Source organism: Xenopus tropicalis, chromosome 7 (assembly GCF_000004195.4).
Source record: "Xenopus tropicalis strain Nigerian chromosome 7, UCB_Xtro_10.0, whole genome shotgun sequence".
Lineage (NCBI taxonomy): Eukaryota > Metazoa > Chordata > Amphibia > Anura > Pipidae > Xenopus > Xenopus tropicalis.
In genome coordinates, this window is record NC_030683.2 from 102,697,469 (window position 1) to 102,722,138 (window position 24,670).

The 24,670-nt window shown below is 38.9% G+C and overlaps 1 protein-coding gene across 3 annotated transcripts in view; it reads left to right on the forward strand.

The window, feature by feature from the left end:
* The window catches only part of mmel1 (membrane metallo-endopeptidase-like 1), a 75,969-nt gene extending 53,515 nt beyond the window's left edge, over positions 1-22,454 (forward strand). For all 3 annotated transcript variants that reach the window (XM_018095273.2, XM_012966097.3, NM_001127095.1), the window contains 15 exon segments: positions 1,046-1,180; positions 1,999-2,088; positions 2,198-2,334; positions 3,492-3,585; positions 4,277-4,405; positions 7,791-7,889; positions 8,359-8,442; positions 11,088-11,191; positions 12,842-12,900; positions 13,682-13,801; positions 14,501-14,634; positions 15,098-15,163; positions 16,478-16,573; positions 19,419-19,495; positions 21,265-22,454. In XM_018095273.2, coding sequence (XP_017950762.1) covers positions 1,046-1,180; positions 1,999-2,088; positions 2,198-2,334; positions 3,492-3,585; positions 4,277-4,405; positions 7,791-7,889; positions 8,359-8,442; positions 11,088-11,191; positions 12,842-12,900; positions 13,682-13,801; positions 14,501-14,634; positions 15,098-15,163; positions 16,478-16,573; positions 19,419-19,495; positions 21,265-21,364 — 1,524 coding nt within the window. In that variant the 3' untranslated portion in view covers positions 21,365-22,454.
* The last annotated feature ends 2,216 nt before the right edge of the window (positions 22,455-24,670 follow it).

Below are 24,670 nucleotides of genomic sequence, written 5' to 3' on the forward strand. Positions count from 1 at the left end.
CTCGGGAGCCAAGAGTTGTTATAGATTGAGCTCAATATCCCATTTTTAAATGATGTTGTCTATTGTCGAATGAAATGCCATTGTACTGAAGAGGGTCATGGTATTATATCCTGGGACTTGGTTGATGCTTTGTTGATGCTTTATTTTGTTTAGTCTTTCTATTTTTCAGTGGTATAGTTACTTTTTAATATGTTATCAGTGGCTAGTACAATATAAGTAATATTTCAGTATAAGAATCTCATTCTGAGAATAACTGTATCCATACATAAATCTTGCTTTAAACCACAGGCATATGTCCCTGCACGCACTATGATATGCACAAATGAAAGAACCACAAAGATCAGAAGGAATAAAACATGGTGATCTTTACGCCGGCTGAGCTCACTAGCTCCTGGTTTCCTGTTATTTACCTTAGCCACTCATTTATATCTGACTTTGTTGGAGGTCAGGAATATCCCTGCTGTGAAGCTATTTGGCCATCAGGCAGATCATACAAATATGGCTCAGAGATCTGAAGGATCTATCACAACTTGGGTCGGTCAGGTCACTTCCTTGAAAGGATGTTAATCACAGAGTAAATTTTACACTATTTTGAAATGAAAAACCATAATGCAGTAATGCTACCAAATCCATAGCAACAGAAATTAACTTTTACTTTCCAAATCAGGTCCTGCTGCGGTAAAGTGTAAACCAATAAAATTGTCATACTGTACAATGAAATTGCACTTATTATGCCTCTACAACCCTAAAGCAACATAAATGGTTCTCCACTGTTAGGGTGATGAAGTGTGGACAGATGTAATGCCTTTATGTATGTGTATATATAAATATATATCTATGTCTGTATATCTATATATACACACACAAATAGAGTGAGACAGACACAGGTGTCTGAGAGTGTCTGCGTGGTGTTTATTTGCCTACTGTGGGTCAGTAATGCTTGGATTAAATGGAAGGGTTGTCTTTTTTTAAACCTTATTAATTTATAATATTTGTTAATGTATTACCTGATACACATGCTTGACAGAATGCTTATCTTCCCCAGATAAGGGAAGCTTACCTACAATTCATGATCACCATAGCCAGAATGGTACGAGAAGACAGGAATTTAACAAGAGATGACAGCCTTGTCCAGGAAGAAATGACACGTGTAATGGATCTAGAGACGGATATTGCCAGGGTACATTTTCCATTTTCTGCTGGTACATTTTGAGGTCCTAGGAAATTGCTTTGGTTTCTAGCATTTTATTTTTACTTGACACATATTTGTATAATAATCCGTACTTGTAATGCAAGGATATTGTTGATACATATTGATTAATTGTTAGATTAAAAACCATATATAAGAATGACTGAGGTAGTAATATTTTTGTACTTGTTACTAACTGGTTGTGTTAAGTAGCAACATTGTTTAATTGTGTTGATATGGTGGGAAAGAGAATGTCCCTCTCTTATACACTCATAATAGCCCCCACAGGTGGTGACACAGAAAGGCTAGCACTTGTTACTTATCTAGTAGAGCAAATCTGTAATTTATCTTGTAAGGTACATGATTCTGGGAGGGCTCGAAAGAAGGGTATATGGGGCTGGGGGGCAGAGGGAGTAAAGGAAAATATCCCAATGACATATTTTACATTAACCTTAACCTCTGTGCAGAACAAGGTATACAGTAACTAAAACACTAATGCCTAAAGCCCATTCAGGCAACATGATTGAAGTTAAAAGTAAAGGTGGTTTTATCATCATTGTAAAAAGGGTACTGATTGGATGGCCAAGTTATGTAATTTTATTCAAGAGGCAAATGAAGTGATCAAGGTTCTTTTGTTTGCATTTAAAGCTTGGTTTATAGAAATAGAAAAAAATTGCAGTAGTGATTTTTTTAACAAAAGTGTCCTAATTGTATGTTTAGGTGGCACAAGAATTATCCCACCACTAGTTTTGCTGCTGCGTCTGTCATGGGGTATCACATTTTTCTGATTCTAAAATTTCTGCTTTTAGGCAACAGCTCCTTCAGAAGAAAGAAACGATGTGACCTTATTGTACAACAAAATGACCCTCCTGGAATTCCAGCAAAAGTTTGCACTAGATGTAAATATGCTATTAAATTGCAAATTAAATTGTGCTGGTTACGTCAGTTATCTTGCCATTGCCTAAACTTTGTCTTAATTTAATACCAAGTGATGTGTTTCCTCAATAGGATTTTAATTGGACTAGCTTTATACAAGGAGTCATGTCCTCTGTGAATATCCAGCTTCAAGCTGAAGAAGAAGTGGTGGTATATGGGGCACCTTATCTACATCAACTTAAAAATATTCTTTCCAACTATTCTGCAAGGTAAACTGATCTACCTAACAAGGTTTTTACTTCTGCGGGACAGTTTATTGTGATCTTGTCCTGTATCTACTGACTGAGTTAAAACTCTACCCCCACAATGAATTTTTAAACAACAGATTATTTATATCTTAAAAAGTAAGATATATCAGTAAGTATTGTAATTTTACAGAGTTTACCCTGAGCCACCATTTTGTGATGGTCTGTGTGCTCCCTCAGAGATCACCTGGCAGGAAGTAATTCAGCTCTAACTGTAACAGGAAGATGTGGGGGAGTAAATGACAGAACTTTGTCAATTCATTGGCTGATGGTGCCTAGCATGCATGTGTGGCTTGTTTGTGTGCACCGTGAATCCTATGATCCCAGGGGGTGGCCCTTAGTACTTAAAATGGCGATTTTCTATTTAGGATTATCCAATGGCACATACTACTAAAAAAGTATAGTTTTTATGAAAATAGTTTATTAAGAAGAAGCAGGGTTTTACATATGAGCTGTTTTATGTCACATAGTTTTACAAAGACCAACATTGTTTTCCTTTAAACATACACTTCCAAGTAATGGATGGCTTCAGGAACCAGTGACATCTGATGTCTGCTGAATAGCATCTAAACTAGTTAAATGATTATAGAAGGCACCAAGGGGTTCTGAAACCTTATACTGTAAAACCTACTAGTGATATAGCAGTGGAACTCTGGGCCTCTTTCTGGCCCCAGGGCTGTCACACTCCCTGTGCCGCTGATATTTATGCAACTTTTTCCTCTCAATCTTCAGTCAAACCAACAGATTCTTGATCCCAGATCCCATGTCCACTTGTATCCTCTGTGTATATAATTGTGCATTGGGCACTTTACTGTAATCTCTAAAATTTGTTTAAAAGAATGTAAAAACCTTTCTGCCATTTGATTGCTTGTTAAACAACACATTTTTTGGAAAGATACACTTTCAATATAAATAGAGGCAGATTGGCATTTACAGATATATGATTCCATGACGCTGTGAATTTATGCGTGGGACAGCTGTGTTTTGCTTCATTAATATATGAATGTGTGAGATTTATAGATAAAAGCAAATTTACTATCACAATTTGGCTACCAATTCTGCTGAAGATACTAATCTAAACTTTAACTGTGTTTGATGTAATATTTTTTGTCATGTTTTAGCACTTTACAGAATTACGTTGTCTGGCGAATGGTAATCGACAGAGTCAGTAGCCTCAGCAGAAGATACAAAGATGCTCGAGCCAGCTACAGAAAGGTAGATTTTCTTTTTCCAAGCAAATTTACTATTTAATACAATTTAATATTTCCTCAGCCGTTCCTGCTTCCTTCTAACTGCAGTTTCAGGTAAGCACGCCAGATACCAGGATGCTGGATATAAGTGCCTGTGTATAAACTGGTAGTTCATGCAGACAAGATGTGGGAGTTCCACTGCTTGACTAAGCACCAGGGACCCACCAGAGAACTTAATATCAAGGGCCCAACAGCCAGAGCCCTAAAATCTTTTCTTCTTAAGAAAAACCGGTGGTATCCCCATGTTTAAGAACATCATTGCTCAAATGCAACAGATTAATGTAGCCTAGAAGGCACTGTTTTTTGCCCACTAGATGTTAGTTCAGTTTCCAGGTGGTGAATCATTGGCTCCTGCCCCTGCAATGGCTCTTCCAAACAGATTAAACACAGCTCCTCAAACAGATTAAACACAGCTCCTCATCTGCTGTGTCTCACCGAGCAAGAGATACACTTTACTTCTGGGGTTTTACAGCCACTGTTCCCCAATCATTAAATATATTGTCCAGGGAAAGAAAACTTTTGGGCAATCTACTGATTGTTGTTCAGTTTGTATCCTGCTGTTTTGTTCTCTATTTGATATAGAGGCTCATGGGTAAAAAAGGTTGGGGATCCCTGTTCTAGATTGTTATCTTCACTGAAGAACACTTGCTTTATAGGCACTCTATGGAACAACATTAGAAGAAGCTCGCTGGAGAGAATGTGTGAGCTATGTCAACAGTAACATGGAGAATGCTGTGGGGGCCATGTATGTCAAGGAAACATTTGCTGGTGAGAGCAAGAGGATGGTATGTGACTTTTACATTACCATACTATCCATTTATACAGCACTATCATTACTACATCGAGAGACTAAAAACTGTCAGAATGCTATATATGGTTGAAAGGAGCATCAAACATCAGAGTTACATTAGTGAATGTTTTAGTGAAAGCTGGTTTCCCCATTCTTTGAAAGGACGCAGTTTGGAATGTATTAGTTAGGCATGCACCGAATCCACTATGTTCAGATTAGGACGAACCCCAAATCCTCCGTGAAAGATTCAGGCAAATACCGAACTGAGTCCTAATTTACATATGACAATTTGGATATGCAAATTAGGATACGGAAGGGTTAAAGAGAATCATGCGCTAAAAATTTTCAACATTTATGTGACGTTATTTTAAGCATTTGGATTCGGTTCGACCAGGAGCATGGATTCAACCAAATCCGAATCCTGCTAAAAAAAGGCAGAATCTTGGTCGAATCCCAAACCGAATCCTGAATTTGGTGCATCCCTAGTTCCAATATCCCTGTTCTTCCTGGTGTAACTGGCAGCTTGGGCTGTGACTTGGGGAACTCAGCCTGAAATCTAGTTAGCGAAAGGTGTGGGTTTAATGCCAGTTTGTTCTTTTATATACACCCGAAGGCCCCGCTTTAAGGCCCATTAGGATAAGATTTGGGGTGAGAATATATTAGCAGTTTTAGATATCATTGGAACTATGGCTAAATGACTGATATACTTATGTTTTTCTATATCTAATACCATGTTATCAGCTAAGGGGGGATCTAAGCAAAGGCTCGACCTCCAAAAGTGCCTGGAAAAAGTAGGACAGCCATTGCAACCAAAGCAGAGCCTGGCCATGTGTTTTTGTATGCAGGTCCAGAACTTGGGGGCACAAATCTCTTTCACCTACCCCTAGGGGCACATTTACTAACCCACGAATCCGAATCCGAATTGGAAAAATTCAGATTGGAAAACGAACATTTTGCGACTTTTTTGTATTTTTGCGATTTTTTCGTCGCCTTTACGACTTTTCGGAAATTGTTGCGACTTTTTTGTTACCAATACGATTTGCGCGAAAAAACGCGAGTTTTTCGTAGCCATTACGATTCGCTTGTATCTTGTCGCGACTTTTTTGTATTGAGCGCTCGTAAGCGGCGGGCGAAACTTTCAGACTTAGCATGATTTTGGAAGCCTCCCATAGGACTCAATGGCACCCTGCAGCTCCAACCCGGCCCAAGGAAAGTCTCCCATAGGGCTCAATGGCACTCTGCAGCTCCAACCCGGCCCAAGGAAAGTCTCCCATAGGGCTCAATGGCACTCTGCAGCTCCAACCCGGCCCAAGGAAAGTCTCCCATAGGGCTCAATGGCACTCTGCAGCTCCAACCCGGCCCAAGGAAAGCCTCCCATAGGGCTCAATGGCACTCTGCAGCTCCAACCTGGCCCAAGGAAAGTCTCCCATAGGGCTCAATGGCACCCTGCAGCTCCAACCTGGCCCAAGAAAAGTCACCATACTGAAGCTTGAATGAATCCGAATCTTTCGTACTCGGCACGAAAGCTGCGAAAAAGTCGCAACTTTTCGCACAAGTAATAACGCTACGAAAAAATCGCAACATTTTGCACAACATTTTTTTTTCCGAAAAATCGCCAAATACCGATCATTACGAAAAAAACGCAATCGGACGCATTCAGCCTGTTCGTGAGTAAGTAAATGTGCTTCCTAGTCTAGGCCCAAATCCCCTTGTTCCGAGGAGATCAGAAAATGCTAAGGGGCAAAAGGAAAAAGGCAAATTGCGTCAAAGCGCCCAATATACCTTTTCATTCAGAAGAGCAGAAATCGTTACAGATAAAAGTATTCAATTGCTAAATCATGCAAAAATTCTAATGTCCCTCTCTGCCTGTCACGGCTCCTAATGTTGTATACTTACAAGCCCCCTATTTGCTGCATAAGCTTTTTGTGCAGAGACCCTCCTATTACCACTCTCTGCATGGAAGGCCATTTTTGCCTTATCCATGAGTGAACATAGCAGGTTAAAGGAACAGTAACACCAAAAAATGAAAGAGCTTTAAAGTAATAAAAATATAATGCACTGTTGCCCTGCACTGGTAAAACTGGTGTGTTTGCTACAGTAACACTACTATAATTTATATAATAAGCTGCTGTGTAGCCACGGGGGCAGCCATTCCAGCTGGAAAAAAGGAGAAAAGGCACAGGTTACATAGCAGATAACAGATAAGTTCTGTAGAATACAATAGTGTTTTATCTGTTATCTGCTATGTGCCTGTGCCTTTTCTCCTTTGAATGGCTGCCCCCATGGCTGCATAGCAGCTTATTTATATAAATTATAGTAGACTTTCTGAAGTAAACACACAACTTTTACCAGTGCAGGGCAGCAGCACATTATATTTTAGTTACTTTTATACACTTTCTTTTTTTGGTGTTACTGTTCCTTTAAACAGTGTGTTTCACAAAGATCAGTCAGATTAGAGGAACCAAAGAGTGTGTTACTATCATACTAGGAATTCACAACCTGAAGGCACCAGGATTCCATTAGCAGAAACATCTGAATTCAGCTTTTCTTTGATGGTTCTGTACATTTGACAACTGTGTAAACCTATACATATTAAACATAAATATATTCATAAGATTGGCCATTCGTATTTATAATGTTTTATTTCTGTACACCAGAACAAGCGTGAGATAAGATGCTATAAAGTAAAACACTGTCTAAAAATATATGGTTTTCTGGCTTCATTTTAGAGGCCATTTTGGAAGTGCAATATAGACTAAAATTGTCATAGAGATTTTAAAATGTGCTATTCTACTGGTATGGGTTTTTTTTATTTAAACAGGCCACAAATTTTGATAAAAATATACTTATATGGTATTGCCATTGGAGCATTCTAAATCATTTGTATTTTCGTGCATATAAAACTAATTATGTTTTTCTTCATATTACAAAAAACTGTGAAATTGCTGCGTTTTTAGGTATTTAGCTCATTAACATCCACAACTGCAGTAAGCAAAGTACAATTTCAAGCACAGTTACCATGTTTTTCCCATAATGCAGTGTTTTTTCCCAGAATTCCAGTAGCATTGAGTTCACAAGGAGGAGCTGTGTCTGAGGCAATTCTGGGCAATGCAGTAACATTTTTGCAATGGTTTGCACAACTGCATGAACGCAACTGCACTTGTGTTCCTAAATGTGCCCCAATTTATAGTACACTCCCCGAAATGAATGAGCATGAATTTTTTTTTTTTTTTAAAAAGTGAGGCATTAAATGCAAATGCAGTAGGAAAATCATCTGCTACACAAAGGGTCAAACTAATTAGCTGCAACTAAAAATAACATCAAATCTCTTATGTGCTGCTGCCGTTGTTTTATTGTTTGTGTCTGTTGGACTTTCTCAGATCAGCGACCTCATAAATAAAGTCCGTGAAGCGTTTATTGAGACCTTGGATGAATTACAGTGGATGGATGAAACATCTAAAGATAAAGCCCGTGAGAAGGCAAGTACAACAGTCTGTTCCTAGTGCCGCAGTTTCTGAAAATTGTAAACATTATTCAGATGTTGAAATTGGACCATATGTTAACGGTGGAGGGAACTGTTCAGTAAAGTTAATTATGGGTTCCTTTTTTTGACAATCTGTGTAGAAATGATCAAAAGAGAGGATGCATGTCAAACCATACAGACTAGGCTACTCTATTGGCTCCTATTAACGTTTTTATATATATGTGTATGTAATATTGTGTGAGAACTGTCACTTATCTTACTGGAATACAAAGGCACGCTTTATTGTACTTTGCACATTGCTTTCCTTTGTTAGAGTTGCTCCAGGTTGCACAGAGACCGGCGACTACTCCCTAAGCTTTTTGGTGGCTGATACTTGTGGTGGTATTTTAAAGGCCAAATGTTCTAATGCCTTATATGAGCACCTCTTGAGCTTATGTTCTTCTCACTCCTCTGTTTCTTCATAGGCACTGTCAATTAAGGAGCAAATTGGGTACCCTGACTATATTTTGGAAGATCAGAATGATAAACTGGATCAGGAAACAGCAGCAGTAAGTTCATGTTTAAAGCTTGTTCTGAGATTTATTTTTGTTATAACCATTTTCTCCTGGACCATTTTCCATTCCTTTGACATATATGATTTTCCCAGCCTGTTTGTTTTTGGTTACTAAACAACTTGAATTGGCCCTCTATACTCACCTCTACAGGTCAATACATAGCCAATGCTTCATACATTGTAGAAAGGGTTGCCACCTGGCTGGCATTTCACTGGCCTAACTAGTAAAATACCAGCCAAGTATTTCAAATTTACCAGCAATGTACTTGCCAGTAAATTTGTTATAGTTAGTAAATATGCCCCTAGCCTGCCTCCAATCCACCCCTTTCTCCCATTACAATACTTACCAAATCACCTCATGATTTCACACTTGATGGCTCAGCTCTGTCCCTTTGATTTCATTGCCCCTGTGACATCACTGGCCTGACCATTTGGGTCACAATCCTCTGCCACAGGGACCCCCGGCTGCTATATTTTGTTAATTATGCACATGTGTGCTAAACAACATGGCCGCCCACACTGGGAGCTCCCTGCTGGTGCGGGCAGCCCAGCGCTTTCAGGGGCTATTTTTTTTTCAAGAAAAACTATTGTTTCCCCCAACCGGAGTGTGGATTCTATTAGCCAGCATCTCTGGTGTGGGAAAAATAGGGGTGTCTATTCAATGTCTTTGCCATGTTGTGGCTATTCTTTACACTTAACAAGAAAATGGAATTAATATTTGATTCATGTAATAGTATTTATAGATTATTTAATCTAAATGTATATAAATTATATATTTAATCTAAAAAAATGTAGCAAATTTAAATATGGTGGCTCGTGTAGAATCAGAGCACAGGATTGCACCCACTACAGCAGCATACAGTTCTTGCATCTACACAGCATCACTCTGGCAGTTATGCCTACTCTAATGCACGGGCACAAGACACAGCTTGCTGAAAGGGTCCGTGCCCATATTCTGGCAGTGTGCTGCCTCTCTACTGTAGTTAGGGTTGCCACCTTTTTAGAATAAACTTACCAGCCGACAGGGGGGGAGACAAAAGTGGAGATCTGTTATGTAGAAGAGGGCAGGGTGATGACAAGGTGGCAGAGCTATGACATAAGTTGCAAGAAGGATCAGGGGCAGAGAAAAAGGAAGAGGAAGGGTAAGTTTGGGGTGGTTTCTGGGCAGTTTGGAGGCTTAAGGGTACAGGCCAGGGGCTTAACTTCATTGTATTACAGCAACCTTATCTGTAGTAGGCACAAGCTACACCAAAATGTGCACAAGTATTTGAGCCTCTCATATGTGGCCTAAAATTTTCAGAATAACATTGGAACTGTGAGAAGGAATGTTAACATTTTAGTAACGTAGCATATTGCCAAACATGAGACATTAAAGCCAGTGATAAGATGGTTCAGGATCAGAAAACTCATTTTTCATACCACTAGGTGACAGTGGGAGAGAAACATAAGGAATGTAGATAAGTCCTTAACTTACCCTTTATTACAGTACTAGAAGTAGAGTAATGTGTGTACATAGCCACAGCTTAGAGAGAACATTGTGCCAATATAGCCCAGACAGCCTAGCTGAATAATCTTAGATATGTTGTCAGGTGACTCTGGGACTTGCGTATTGCAAATATATATATATATATATATATATATATATATATAAAATCTTACAAAATCAACAAGATAAGATGATTCCTAGAGCAGTTTGGCTAAGCTACAAAAGATTAGCTCTTTAGTACTTCCAAGAACCCTGTATAAATCAGATCATTCTGCAATATGTGTATTATTTATTAGGTGATCTTCCTGGAGAACCCACCACAGCCATATCTCAGGCCCAGGGCTATGGGACAGCCTACAGTCAAATTTTATTTGGGCCCTCTACAAAAAGCATATCTTTATTGGCTACAAAATCTTCATTGGCTTGTGTTGACAAGGCTTTTGTTCTGCCCTAATAATATTTATGCAATGTGATCTGCCATGTGCTGCCAAGTACCTAATTATTCGATTTATCTAAGTATCACTCATTGGCTGAAATGGAGCGGGTAGTTGGTTGGGGGCCATGTACTAAATGTAGTATTTATCTAACACTGAGGTTAAAAGTCACTTGTTATGGTGCTAAATGGCATGTAGCTGCAAATCACTGGTTTAATGGGGTGTTTACATTTACATTAACTATTATTATGATGTAAAGAGTGATATTATGAGACGATTTGCATAGCTTCTATAAATAAAAAGCAAAAGTATCAAGAATAACAATTTAAAAGTTGCTAAGAATTGGACATTCTATAACAGTGATTCCCAACCAATGGCTTGAGAGCAACATGTTACTCTCAGTGGCCTTAAAGTGGGTTCCCATTTTTACAGGCAAGTTTTGGAGGCATAAAGACCATGTGTAATGCCAAACAGAGCCTCCTACACTGTAGTAGTCTGCCAGTCCACATGGGGCTACCAAATAGCCAATCACAGGCCTTAGTTGGCTCCCCCAAGAAAGCTTTTTCATGCTTGTGTGGCTCACCGACACTTTTTACATGTAAAAAAGGTTTGGGATCCCTGTGCTATAACATGCTAAAAGGTTAAAAAACAGTTTGAAAGTGAAATTGACAGACATCTAGGAGTATTAGGCTCTACAAAAACTTTACCTTTTTTTTACAGTTGAACTTCAGTGAGTATCAGTATTTTGAAAATATTTTGGAAATCTTAAATAGTGGGGCACAAAAGAGCCTGAAAAAGCTCAGAGAACCAGTTGACCAGGATGCGTAAGTATATTCTACCATTGAAAGTTTGTTCTTTATATTTTTATTTCAGTTCACTAAAAGGCAAATTTAAAAGGTTTTTAATGACATTGTTTCTTATTACAAAGAAATCAAATAAAAACAGACTTAAATATGCTGTTAGTAAATCTAATCAAGCCACACATTGTAAATCAATAATATTATCTTGGTTCGCCTGATCTTATATGGCAATAGCTAATGTTTATGGACATCACTATCCTTCAGTGGAAATTCTATGCCCATACACATATTTACACAGTAGGAGGGAATACAGCTATCTATATTTGTCCAATGTTATAAAATATGAAAAAATACCATATCTTCCATTGTCACTGTTTAGCCAGGACAGGCCTAAGTCACAGAGCCCACTGACTTTTCTTTAATTACCAGCATATTACAGACAGTTGGGGGTCAGTTACTTAAACCCCAGACAAAAATGCAAGGGCACTAAATGTAGCCAAAGGCACACCCAATTGTGTGCTTAATTAAAAAGCAATTGCATCCAGGGATTGGTTGCTCTCTGCATCTAGCAGTGGGTTGGAAATACATTATGGCACATGGGGCAGTGCCACTGGATACAAGGTAGCCCTTCCCATAGGGCACTGGCACTCTCTAACTGGCTCCTGTTCATGAGGGGTATGGGCTGAATAGGGTAACACCTTCAAACTACCCTCTGCCTGGCCCTCATGAATACAGCACTGCTGTAAGCAGGCATTGCTGTATTCGCAGGGGGAACACTGGTCTCTGAACTTTATTAAGAAGCTCTGAGCCCTGCAGAATTTTTTAAGGTGCAGGGCAGGCTGCAAAGTGTCTGAGTGCAATTAACTTTCCAACACAGGACAAGTAAATATTTCCTGTTAATTAGTTGGCATGGGTTAAAAAACCTGGGCCACAGTTTGTAACTTTTATTGCATTTCTCTTGTAATTGCCAAAAAGGAATAAAAACTGCTGCAAGTCAGACTGGGGTGTGAGGGGCCCATCGGGGCTGCCATCTGGGGGCCCCCTACCCCAGTCATGAGCTTCTGCTCCCCCCTCCACCCCCTGCGTAGTGTACCGCACCAGCACACAGCTCCGGACAGGGGGATAGACGGCATATACTGTTTTTTTCCCGGTGTCCTACTGGCCCAGTCTGATCCTGATGCAGAAAAAGAGGTTCAAAGAAAAGAGCAGTAAGACAGAAAACTCAGAGTGGTTAATAGGGGGTTCGTGCAGGCAGAAAGGATTTAACAAAGCCAATAATAAATAATTATAGCCAGACCATAGGATCTTTCCTAATGAGAATGTGACGATTAAAATGCCTCCATAAGTTATTTGTGCAATCATCAGCAGTATTAAAAAGTGATCAGAATCCCTTGCCGTGAAAAGCGTTTTAGCAGCCAAGTGTAATCTGTAAGATCCAATGTCATAACATGCCTGTGGAGAAGAAACAAAATGTCATCCGAGACAAGTCTTTTAATTAAAAAAAATGATCATGTGTCTAATGATGTGAGACTGATTACATAGTGAGGCCAGCACGTCGCAGGGCATTGCCCAGTGGATTGGTTTCTAGGATACCTTTCATGGTCATTTATCTTTATTAAGCCACAGAACAGAAACAACTTATACTAATTTTTCTTCTCTCTTTCTGTTCTTTAGCTGGATAATTGGTGCCGCAGTGGCTGATGCTTTCTATTCCCCCAACAGAAACCAAATAGGTATGTCAAGTTGCACCTAATTATATTATAGTCAAATGACCTGTTAAGTGAATCATAGTTATATTTATTATCTTTAGGTTTTATATAAATTAATAAATATGTGAACAAATGAGAATTAGCTAAATTGATTTGCTGTGTTACCTTTATTCTCTCATCTCTAGCAAATACGGGTACTGAGCACTGGTTAGAACGTGTAAGCTCTTATTACACAGCACGTATCCATCTTCAGATTTGGGGTCATTACTTAACTTTTGTCTAATCAATGTAGTTCACTTCAGGGTCAAACTGGGGGGTGCAGGGCCCACCGGGGCTGCCACCACAGGGGCCCCTACCCCCCCAAGAGACCCCCGCCGTGGGTTACATGAAGAGGCCTCTACAGATACCAACAGCACTGTTGCAATGTAGCAATGAAACTCCATGGTCACTTCTAATATTCTCATTTTCAACAGGGGGCACTTTATTTATTTTAACACGCAAGTCTTTGATGTGTATAAGTGGGATATTTGACAAACTCAAAATGAAAACTTTGATCCTCTCTTTTTTGCCTCACTGGAGCTTACATTCTAAGCCATTATCACATTCATACACACTTTATGGTCAGTTTTATTACAAGCCAGTTTGCCTGTCTGTATGTTTTTGAGGTGTGATTGAAACTGGAGGGAACCCACAAAAGCATGGACAGAACATACAGATGCCATGCTTTATAAGCATTTCCTTTGATGTGAATTTAGATGAATAAAAGAGAAAAATACAAATCTGGAAAATGTAATTTCTTTTTCAGTGTTTCCTGCTGGGATTCTCCAACCTCCATTTTTCAATAAACATCAGCCTCAAGCATTAAACTTTGGAGGGATTGGTATGGTGATCGGGCATGAAATCACCCATGGATTTGATGACAATGGTATTAATAAAACTTTAATTTTATTCCCTGTTTTTCTTAATCCATTTTAATTGCACTACAATAATATGTAAAGATCAGATACGATTAAGGAAAAACATTACGAATACAATGTTTATAGTTGATCACCTTCAAATTACATTTTAGTATGACATAGATATTGATAATCTGAGACAATAGCAATTGGTTTTCATTTTGTATGGTTTTTCAGCAGATCTCTAGTTTGGAATTTCAGCAGCTGTCTGGTTGTTAGGGTCTTTTTTACCTTAGCAACCAGGCTGAGGTTTGAATGAAAAAGTGGAATATGAATAGGAGAGGGACTGAATATAAAGATAAGTAATAAAAAATAGTAATCATAAAATTGTAGCCTCATGGAGCAATAGAATTTTGGCTTTCGGGGTCAGTGACCCCCATTTGAAAGCTGGAAAGATGTAGAACAGCCACTCGCAGCCACAGGGACCTACTCTAAAGTAGGACACCACACAAGTCTGGACTGCATATGGAAAATAAAACAAAAGTTTAGGAAAAAAGTGATATGGCTAACTTAAGGTCACTGTTCCCTTCAATATTTACTCCCAAACACTACTTTGTTTTGAGACACTATAACACATAGAGCTCATTTAGGGTTGGTAAGTGCCTTTGACAGTGCCATTGTGGGTTTAACTTCACATATGTGATCTTTTCTTGTTTCTCCTAATACAGGTAGAAACTTTGACAAAGATGGAAATATGTTTGATTGGTGGAGCAATTTCTCTGCAATGCATTTCAAGGACCAGTCCCGTTGCATGGTTTATCAGTATGGAAACTACACATGGGAGCTGGCTGGGGGGCAGAACGTAAGTACATGATTTTGTTTTATGTCTGGAAATGTATTTCTTTGTGTTAGGGCTTTAGAGTTGCTGGCAATTTTTAATAAATACAGAGAAAGACAGGGTCGGTGGGCCCTCAAGGAGCTGGGGCCCACCAGGTTTTTTCCCAGTGTCCCACTGGCCCAGTCCAACCCTGTTTGCCGTTCAGAAATTTAGGCATAAATCAGTTATGTCCATCACATTCTGTCTCACAAGGATTGTATCTGTAGAGTGTAATAACTTGGAACAAGGCATGTTATATGTTTTACCATGGAGAAGAAGAGAAGGTGGAAAGTACAGGTACAATATAGGGACATGTGCATGTTATGTCTGGCATTAATATGTCCTGCCCATGTATGTTGCAGGGGTTCATCCCTAAGAGTGACACTTTGTATAAAAAGCTTTATAGTGCATTAATAAAATAGCATAACCTTTAACTTTATCTTTTTAGGTTAGTGGAATCATCACATTAGGAGAAAACATTGCAGATAACGGAGGTGTCAGGCAGGCATATAAGGTATGTCACTTTATCAAGCTGACCAGTTGGGCAAGACCTGTTTGCTATGCTATGTCAAATAATGTGTGTTTCATGTGCTACATTGGATTGGGATTGAATTTTTTATTTTTGGATATTGAGTTTTATATGACCCTGCTTTTATTTTCATTATTAACATGTTATTTATACTGTGCCAACATATTCTCTAGTGCTGTACTATAGGTGTTTGCACAAATCATATTTTATATTGCATAGAATGCAGATGGATACAGGATGTAAAGAGGGTACTGCTCATTAGAGCTTTTAAAAAGGGTCAGTATACACCTAAAAACACTTTTGTTAAAAATAAGTACATTAAATTGGATTTGTGTAGAAATTACATTCTGCCTATTATGTTTTAGTTTTTTAAAAAAATCCATATTTTCCCATTTTTTTTGCCATTATAAAGCACCAATTTGACAGTCGGGCTTTGTTCTGTGGACTCCCCTTCAACCATTTGTTCAGAGCTCCCTATTTACTTTTAAGAAAAACAAACCTCTCCCTCATCTATGCAGCAGCCTTTATGCAGCTCATTATTGGCTCTTATTATTATTATTAACATTTATTTATAAAGCGCCAACATATTCCGCAGCGCTGTACAATAAGTGGGTTTCATACATTGGACATACAGAGTAACATATAAAGCAATCAATAACTGATACAAGAGGTGAAGGGAGCCCTGCCCAAAAGAGCTTACAATCTACAAGATATTATCAGAGGCTTCTCCTTGGACTGAATTAGTTTTATCAGCTCCTCTGAAGTTTTTTGGGACCAGAAGTAATGGGAAGTCCTTAAGTGAAACTATATTCTTGTTTAGTGCCAGAAATAACAGAAACTATAGATGTTTCTTAAATGAAACAATCGGCAAAAAGTACGATCAGCACAAGACTTAGATATTTAACTGTTGAAATTAATTTAATTGTTGAAGAGGGGTGTATACTGTCCCTTTAAACAAATGAGTTTATCTACATACCATAACACGAGGATGTAAATGTAAACAGGTACCTTTCATCCACAAAACATCAGGTTCCTGCATTTAATGGCCCTGCGGATCTCTGGGCTCCACCTCGTGTTCTATCATGTTACTGAAATCATTCACTTAGATATGAAATACTTTAGAACTTTTCATGGACCATCCCCATCCGGGGAAAGGTCAGCGACTAACTTTTATTTATTTTTCATCTACCCTGTACCAGGGTTAATAAATGAGCCTCATTGTGTAGCAAACGTAGCTAAGCTAAACCTTGGCCCTAAACAAATAATAACTATAATGTAACGACCCATTGTTCTTTGCAGGCCTATTTAAAATGGGTGGAGAGACATGGAAAAGAACCAAAACTACCTGGACTGGATCTTACATACAAGCAACTATTTTTTCTTAATTTTGCACAGGTAACTATATATCTATTGATGGTTATGTTGTCTGATGTCCTCTATATTATATTATATTTCAATCTTAAATCCATACAATGGCCTTTTGCAACAGAGGCCCCCTCTTCCATGCACCCGAGAGGGTTTAAATTAACCCTTCAGACACTCATACACACATCAGAACAGGGGTCCTTAACAGTACATGTTTAGAATGCTTTGGAACTGGAGATTCCTAGGAAATTTGTTTAACAGATTTAGAAATTCTTGGTCCAGATAAAAGCAGTCAGAAGGGGTCATTCACTAATGCCTGGATGCAAGTGCAAGAGTATTAAGGGTGCAAAATTGCACTGCTGCAGTTGCAGTGCTCATTAAATAATCACTTGTTTCTGGGGCATATATATGGCTATTAGCTTCCATTATTTGTACTTTGCATGCTGCCCTGCACTTTGTAAATTAGGCTCTCTGACTTTGCCTCTTGGGTTAAATGGGCTTTTTTTGTTAGCGGGTCTCAATTAATTCTCTGTATCCCCACAAATTAGAGATATAATTGGTTTCACTGCTTCCTACTGCTGCTGGAGGGGGTCAAAAGTCTCCTTTCCAGTTCACTAATCTCCCAGTGTCTACATTTACCAATAATGGGTGGTCATACGGCACTTTATTTCTGCTATGCTTTTTGGTATAAGCAGGTAAAATGAACAACTTGTTGGCTGTATTAAAGTCATTCACTTTGTCTGTTTTTTACATTATTATTGGTATGTTACATACAGTATTTCACATAGCTGTACAATAGAGGGGTGTTTACATCAAACTTTACAGCTTGCACTGTAACAGCTTTATTTTATTATATTGCTACTTAACTGTAATGACTTTTGTAGATTCTCCTTGTATTTCCATGCACTAAGTTGTTTACTTTCAAAATCAGACTGCTAAATACTGCTACTTAATGATTGGTTGGATTGGGTTAGTTAAACTGCATTAAGCTTTGTGTCTGCCTTTAAATTCCCTCAATACATATTCAGCAGCTTGATAAACTATATTCATTTACAAGTCAAATCCTATGGTGGGATCCATATGCTGTGTTATCAATATAAAGGTCACTAGACTTCTTGAACTCACTTCTTGCCAGTGTCATGTTCCAAGAACATCTCTTAGATCTAACAGCTCTGTCACTATTTAGCCTTTATTCAGTGTGGTCACCTTGCCTTCCTGCTCCACTCACACAGCTCCTACCTAGGTGGGGAACCAAAGCAAAAATGCCTCTAGTTACATTCCTTATGTATTTAAGGGGGAATCACTGGATTACAAGGGCCTGGACTGAATACTACTATTTTCTATCCCTGGAAACCTTGGGAGTTATTTACAATTTTACAATATTTACAAAGTACATGTAAACCCCTTAGTGCTCAATTAAAAAAGCACCTGCATCCTAGCAGTGGTTCTGAACCCAGGCATTGCTGTATTCATGGGGCACACAACACACCTGGACTGGCAATCTGGGGATACTGGCAAATGCCAGAAGGGCTGCTGTAAGATGCCATAGACAGTCACTATTTATTGGGCCTGAGGGGGGGCTGTTTGGGCCTCTGTGTATTTGAAATGCCAGGGCCTATTTTGAACCCCATTCCAGGCTTTGCATACAAAGCTCTTCAATATGGAGCATAGAGGCCTGTGGCAATTCCTAATGTGTAGAGCAGGGTGCAAGAGTGTAAAAAACATAGTGGTTTGCGCCTTTTTAGCATTTTGCACCCTGCCCTGCACCCAATGTCTCCTGATAACAGGATCCAACTTATCATTCTCTTTAAGTCGCAACCAAGTGAATACAGATGGCATTTTACTACATAAGAAAATGACCAACATTATCCATTAATTGTCTGAACATGTTTTCCGTTATCTACCTTTATAGGCAAAATCTTTATGTAAATAAATGGGTCCACATGTTCTTGTTTGTATCTACTGGCACACATTTCCCTTGTCACACAGGAATTTTTTTTGCCTAGATTTATGCAAGGATTTCATATGCTGAGCTTGATAAAAGACAAAATTAGCTAATCAGTGTGCATTTTAGAGCAGTGATGAATTAGCTGCGAGCGTTAAAAAGGAATGTAATTCCTCATCAGGCAGAGCCATTCAGAAAGGACTTGGCACATCCCGGATTGTCAGAAAATGTCTGGGCTGTAAACCAGCACAAAGCAAAAGTACAGATGATTTAGAGAACAAAACAATGCTGTCAGAATGAGCCACTCTGAGCATCTTGGGGTAATTTGAAATGCTCTGAATGTCAAACGTAATTATAGCTTTGTGGCATTAGAGATGTGCAACTTTGGTTTGTTTTTTCAACAAATGAAGCATATTCGCTAGTTAATGGACTTGATACTGAACATGGGAGTGATTTTCACAACAACAAGCCAATAGCAGTGTTATTAATATAAAGAAGAAAAAGAGAGAAAATGACCCCTTCAAAAGAAAGAGTTAATCCGAGCCAAAAATTCAATGATCGCCAAATGATTTTCTATATATTTAAGCATGGATCATTGTTCATTGAGCTAACTATTCCATAAGCCAATATTTCCTGCATATTTGTTTAGTGCTTATTGAACTATTCAATGGTTATGAAAATGGTGGTGCTGCTTCAATAAAAGGTCTAAAAAGAAAGTCCTTAAAGTACTTAACATTAGAACCACCAGGCTGCCTACAGGAAAGGTGAGAGTTTGAGCATTACAGGAGGGGCACAAGGGAGGTGCAGATGGATATTTGTTCCTTTGGCTAGCACCATCATGATCATAAGTGGGAGTTTGGGAACCAGATTAAATGTTTTAATTTTGGTGCATGCCTTCAAAATTAACTAAAGCCATTCTTCTGCACCTAGGTTTGGTGTGGTTCCTATAGACCGGAATATGCCAGGCATTCCATTAAGACTGATGTGCACAGCCCTTTCAAATACAGGTGAGTCCAACTAAATGATACATATTTGTAAAGCAAAACTGTATCTTTGAGAAGAAAAGGGTTAGACCAGTGTTCCCCAACCAGTAGCTCATAAGCAACATGTTGCTCACCACCCCCTTTGATGTTGCTCCCAGTGGCCTTAAAGTAGGTGCCACATTTTTTTTTTACATTTCTGGTTTGAAGGCAAGTTTTAGAAGCACAGAGACAGTTTTACTCCAAGCAGAGCCTCCTGCAGGCCAGCAGTCCACATGGGGCTACCAAATCATGCCATTCACAGCCCTTATTTGACATCACCAAAAAACATATTATTCCTGTATGGCTCACCAACACTTTTTACATGTGGCTCCTGAGTAAAAAAGCACGGGATCCCTGGCTTAGAGGCTACCCCTATGTATTCTATATACTAAACTGTCTCTTGTAGGGCTTGAATAAACCACTTAATCCAATGCTCTTTAGGTTCCTAGATTTTAAGTTCTTAGTGGAAAAAACCTATGTGCTAGGAACTTTAACAGTGTTGAATAAAATAATCTCTTCATCTAATTAATCCTTTAAAGGAGAAGGAAAGGTACATTCACTTACCTTATATCCCGGGCTAGTGCTCCTGTTAAGAGAAAACCCCAGCAGCCCCAGGTAGCTGTGAGAGAGCTATCCTCTTCCTCCTTCTGTCTTCAAACTTTAACAAAAAAAACGTTGGCTTTTTTACGCTACTGCACATGCGGCGGCCTCAGGTTTGTTTGCAGCTACCCTGGGCTGGTGCGGTTTTCTCCTAACAGGAGCACTAACCCGGGGTATAAGGTAAGAGATTACAGTCACTTGGAGATGCCTAACGATTTGGCACCCTCCAGTGATTTTACCTTTTCTTCTCCTTTAAAGAAAATGAATTGATTCCTACTTACTAGGGGCCTTCTCTGAGCATTTTTGCAGTTTTCCAACATTTTCTACTTTTTAGTGGTTTGCTAAATATTTGCATTTTGAGATTGCTAATGACAGGCTTTTAGTTCAACAGAAAGTCAGCAATAAAGCAAAAAAAACATTTATTAACCGTTATTCCTTATTGTCTAGTCTAGTTCTAGTCTAGTCAAGTCTAGTTTCCCTGCTAAACATATGAAACACCTTTTATGTACATATCTGCCAAGTGGTAATCAGATGAGGCCATATTTCTGCAATGTGCCAATATATCAAACAAGCAAGAAATGTGTCTTACATTTATGTTTCAACATCACAGAGGGGTGTTTTCCTCAGGACAAAAGCACACAGCAAGTGTAAAATAAAATGTTTATTGTTTACATGCTCCCTGCCATTACCGGGATCCTCCCCCATGGGCAGGTCATAAATCAACCTGGAAAACCTCCTGAAAAACAAGTCATGAACTTTGTGCTGTAAATTCAGGTATGGAACCTGTTATCCAGAATGCTTGGCACCTAGGGTTTTCCGGATATGGGGTCTTTCTGTAATTTGGATCTCCATACCTTAAGTCTGCTAAAAGGATTGTTTTGCCTCCAATAAGGATTATTATATCTTAGTTGGGATCAAGTACAAGGTACTGTTTTTTTATTACAGAGAAAAAGGGAAAAAAACAATTATTTGATTAAAATGGGCCTTCCCATAATTCAGAGCTTTCTGGATAATGGGTTTCCAAATAACAGATCCCATACCTGTACTTATAACCTAACATTCACAAAACCTATTTAAAAGATAAATAAGTATGAAGAACTTTAGTTTGTACTGTGCCGAGTTGTCTCTAAATCCAAGAACATTGTTACTTGCAGAGTGATGGGATCTTTGCAGAATTTTGAAGCCTTCGCGGAAGAGTTCAACTGCAAAAAGGGTACCAAGATGCATCCTGTAGAGAAATGTCGAGTGTGGTAACCTTACAGGCGGAAAGTGATTTTCAAGCGTATGAGAATAACTGCTGGGCTGGCTTTTCTGAACAGTTCTAGCCAATGATGTGCCTGGTGTTTCCCTGCTCAGATCAGAGTCATGGCGAGTGGTGCAGGCAGTTACAGGCAGCTGTTCTAAGGTTTCCCTAACGTGTACAACACACGGAATAGAACTCAATTAAAACTAGGACGAAATGCTGTCATGGAAAATGACTGTTTTTAACATGGCTTGACTGTTATATAAAGCAACTCTGCTGTCAGGTTTTCAAAGACTAGTTAAAAAAAAAAAAAGATTTATTTTTTCTGAAGTTATTTTCCCTTTACTATTCTCTCCTGTATCCGTGTTGCACATTCATTATTCAGAGTGGCCTATGTGAAAACCATTGTCTGTAGCAGTTGTACAGCTAATTTTGCCAATAATCTTTATAAGGTTTAGTATTTTACTTAACGCTGCTTTCGGGAGGGGGGTCGCTGAATGTATTACTGGGAACCTCCATTTCGCACGACCCTTACTGGAGCAGCAAGCAAATACATACACGGCAAGATTAACTTGCGCCACTTTTGTTTTTTAATTCAAGAATTGTATAGAGATAATTACGGTAAGAAGATATTTTCCCATACTCTATCTGCAGATATTTTTCATTCTAGAAGATAAATATAAAACTCCTGTAGAGAGATATATATATTGAAATTGTGATCAAGTGGTTTGTATGTGCAACTGTTTTGTTATTAAAATTGAATAGAAATACTGAGGGGGCTGTGGGAGCACTGAAAGGATAATTAAAGTACAAGTAAAGTGTAATGGAAGTGGGTTTGATGTGGCCGCAGTGGCTTTACACCTACAGCAAGGGGATGGATCAATCTACATTCCTTGTCCCTGTATTTTAGTAGTAATGAATTCTTTGTAAGTGGATACATTTACAATCAAGGGTTTTTAGTTCCACGTGTATGAGCATTGCCGAACGCTAAGGCCAATGTACATGACTTTAGTGATAATAGCATTTCAGGATACAATTGTGCAGTGTTCCTATGGTGCCGGCCAACATTTTAAAATAAATACTGTGATGTTTTAGAACCTGCCCGCGATTTCACATCAACTATTATGCCAGTAATGCTAGACACCCCATTGATCCAGCCAACACCCACCCACGTTTGGGGGACACTACAAGGGATTGTCATGTCAACTTTAAAACAGTTAGCAGGTTTGCTGTCTTCTGTAAACTAGTAAAACTATGGGAAAATACCAGAAGTGTGGTAAGATGCGTCGTGCACCAGTGATTCCTTCTTACACCAACAAACTGATTGGCCTTTTAAGCTAGCAGATTGACATTATTTGTAATATTCTTAGCCAATGTGCATCAGTCTGAATACTTCTCATTCTGCAGTAACTAATACAGCGTCTACCTCCTATTAATATTCATTATCATCACTGCTTATGTATTGGAACATCCTCTCTGCCCAACTGCCCTTGTCTGTTGGCCATTGTTCTCAGCTGCACATTGTTTCTATTGTTGAAATAGAATTCTAGAATAGAATACAACCAGCTATTCTGGTGATATGGTTGGCTGATCCCCTGCATGGAGGAGGTGTTTCTTTTTATGCCATCCCTTCTAACAAGCTGTATTCTTCTTAGTTGCTGTTTTGTACACCATATCTCCGTTATGTATGTACAAGAGTAGTGACTATTCTGTGATACAACAGGGAGACAAGATCTTGTTTATTGCATACATGATGTGACACACTTTTTTGCCCAAAGGTATATCATGTGAAACAGCTCATATGTAAAACCCTGCTTTATCTAAATTAACCATTTTCATTAGTATGTACCAGTGGGTAATCATAAATAGAAAATTGCCATTTGAAGTACTAAGGGCCGCCCCCTGGGATCCTACAATTTATGGTGCACACCATTTTTGCCTCTTTTGCTCCCACACTACTTCCTGTTACAGTCAGAGCTGCATTATTTCCTGTCAGCTGATCTCTGAGGGAGCACACAGCCCATCACTAAATGGTGGCACAAGGGAAAAGATGTAAAAGGGCAATATTTACTGATATATATATTGAAAAAAAATTCATAGGCCACTTAATATGACATAAATGATCTGTTTTCTGAGGGTATAGTATAGTTTTCCTTTATGAACACCTAACTCACAAGAATCTTAATTCTCTGCTGTTAATGCTATACAACTCTCTGCATTACTTGGTAGCCACAAGTTCAATGGTTAGATACCCATACCAGTATGTGTGACAATACTATAAAAAATCATACTTCTCTACAGTCCAGTAACCCATAGCAACAAATCAGTAGGTTATTTTTAAATTTTTATGCTACAAAGTTAAAAGCATATTTTAATATGGGTTCGAGGATCAGGGTACGGTAACCATCAGTCCCCATTTTGGGGGACTGACCACATTTCAGATTCCCAGGCAAGCATCCAGACTCTGAAAGCTGTCCTCTTTGCAAAAGAGCTGTCCCCCAGCCAATTGTTGCTGTTCCAGGACAGGAGAAAGGAAGAAGTGATCTTCCCATGTTCTCCAGCACCAGCTTTTCTTTTGCTGAAGGAATATGTAGAAAATTATTTTGCAGCTTTTCTAGGTAAATATATTAAGATTACAATATGTAACTGTGGTGCTGAGTGGGTGTACGGCAATAGGGGAGTGACCAAAAAGTAACAACACAAGACCCACAACAGTAATGAGGTGCATTATTGCAGCAATCTAAAACTTGGTGCTCTGACCTAGCATTATCGGCTCAGCTATTCCAGCTTTGTAAACATTCTGCCTTCGCACCCTATTGTACTTGTATCCCATTCTTTCATATGATTCCATTTTGCCAATGTATACAACATTTCAGAAAAACCTTTTATTTTAATGGCTGAAATCTCTGAATGAAGCTTCTTTGGCAGCAACAGGCTTTAAAATGACATGATGAATGTATGCAATGAAAAGTGATGAAAAGTAACTATGTATGACAATAGGGCTCATTTACACAGACTGGAGGATAAAGTGCAAGAACCCTAAGAAGCACAAAGCACCCTATTAGTGCTGATTTAGGCAGCACTTCTTCCCTCACTCCAGCCATAAGGCAGTTGGTAAGCACAGTGTCCTATTGCAGACTGCAGCCTCCATGTCTGAATGACATTCACATTAGAGGGTGGGGGGCCTAGGTATCTCCCTTCTCCTGCTCTTCTTGATTTCAGAGTTACCAAACCCGGGTAGCAATGTATTTAGTGGGGCAGCTGCAGGTCTCTGTGCTCCAAAATGGAGAGTTGGGTTGAAGAAAGACAACTGTCCA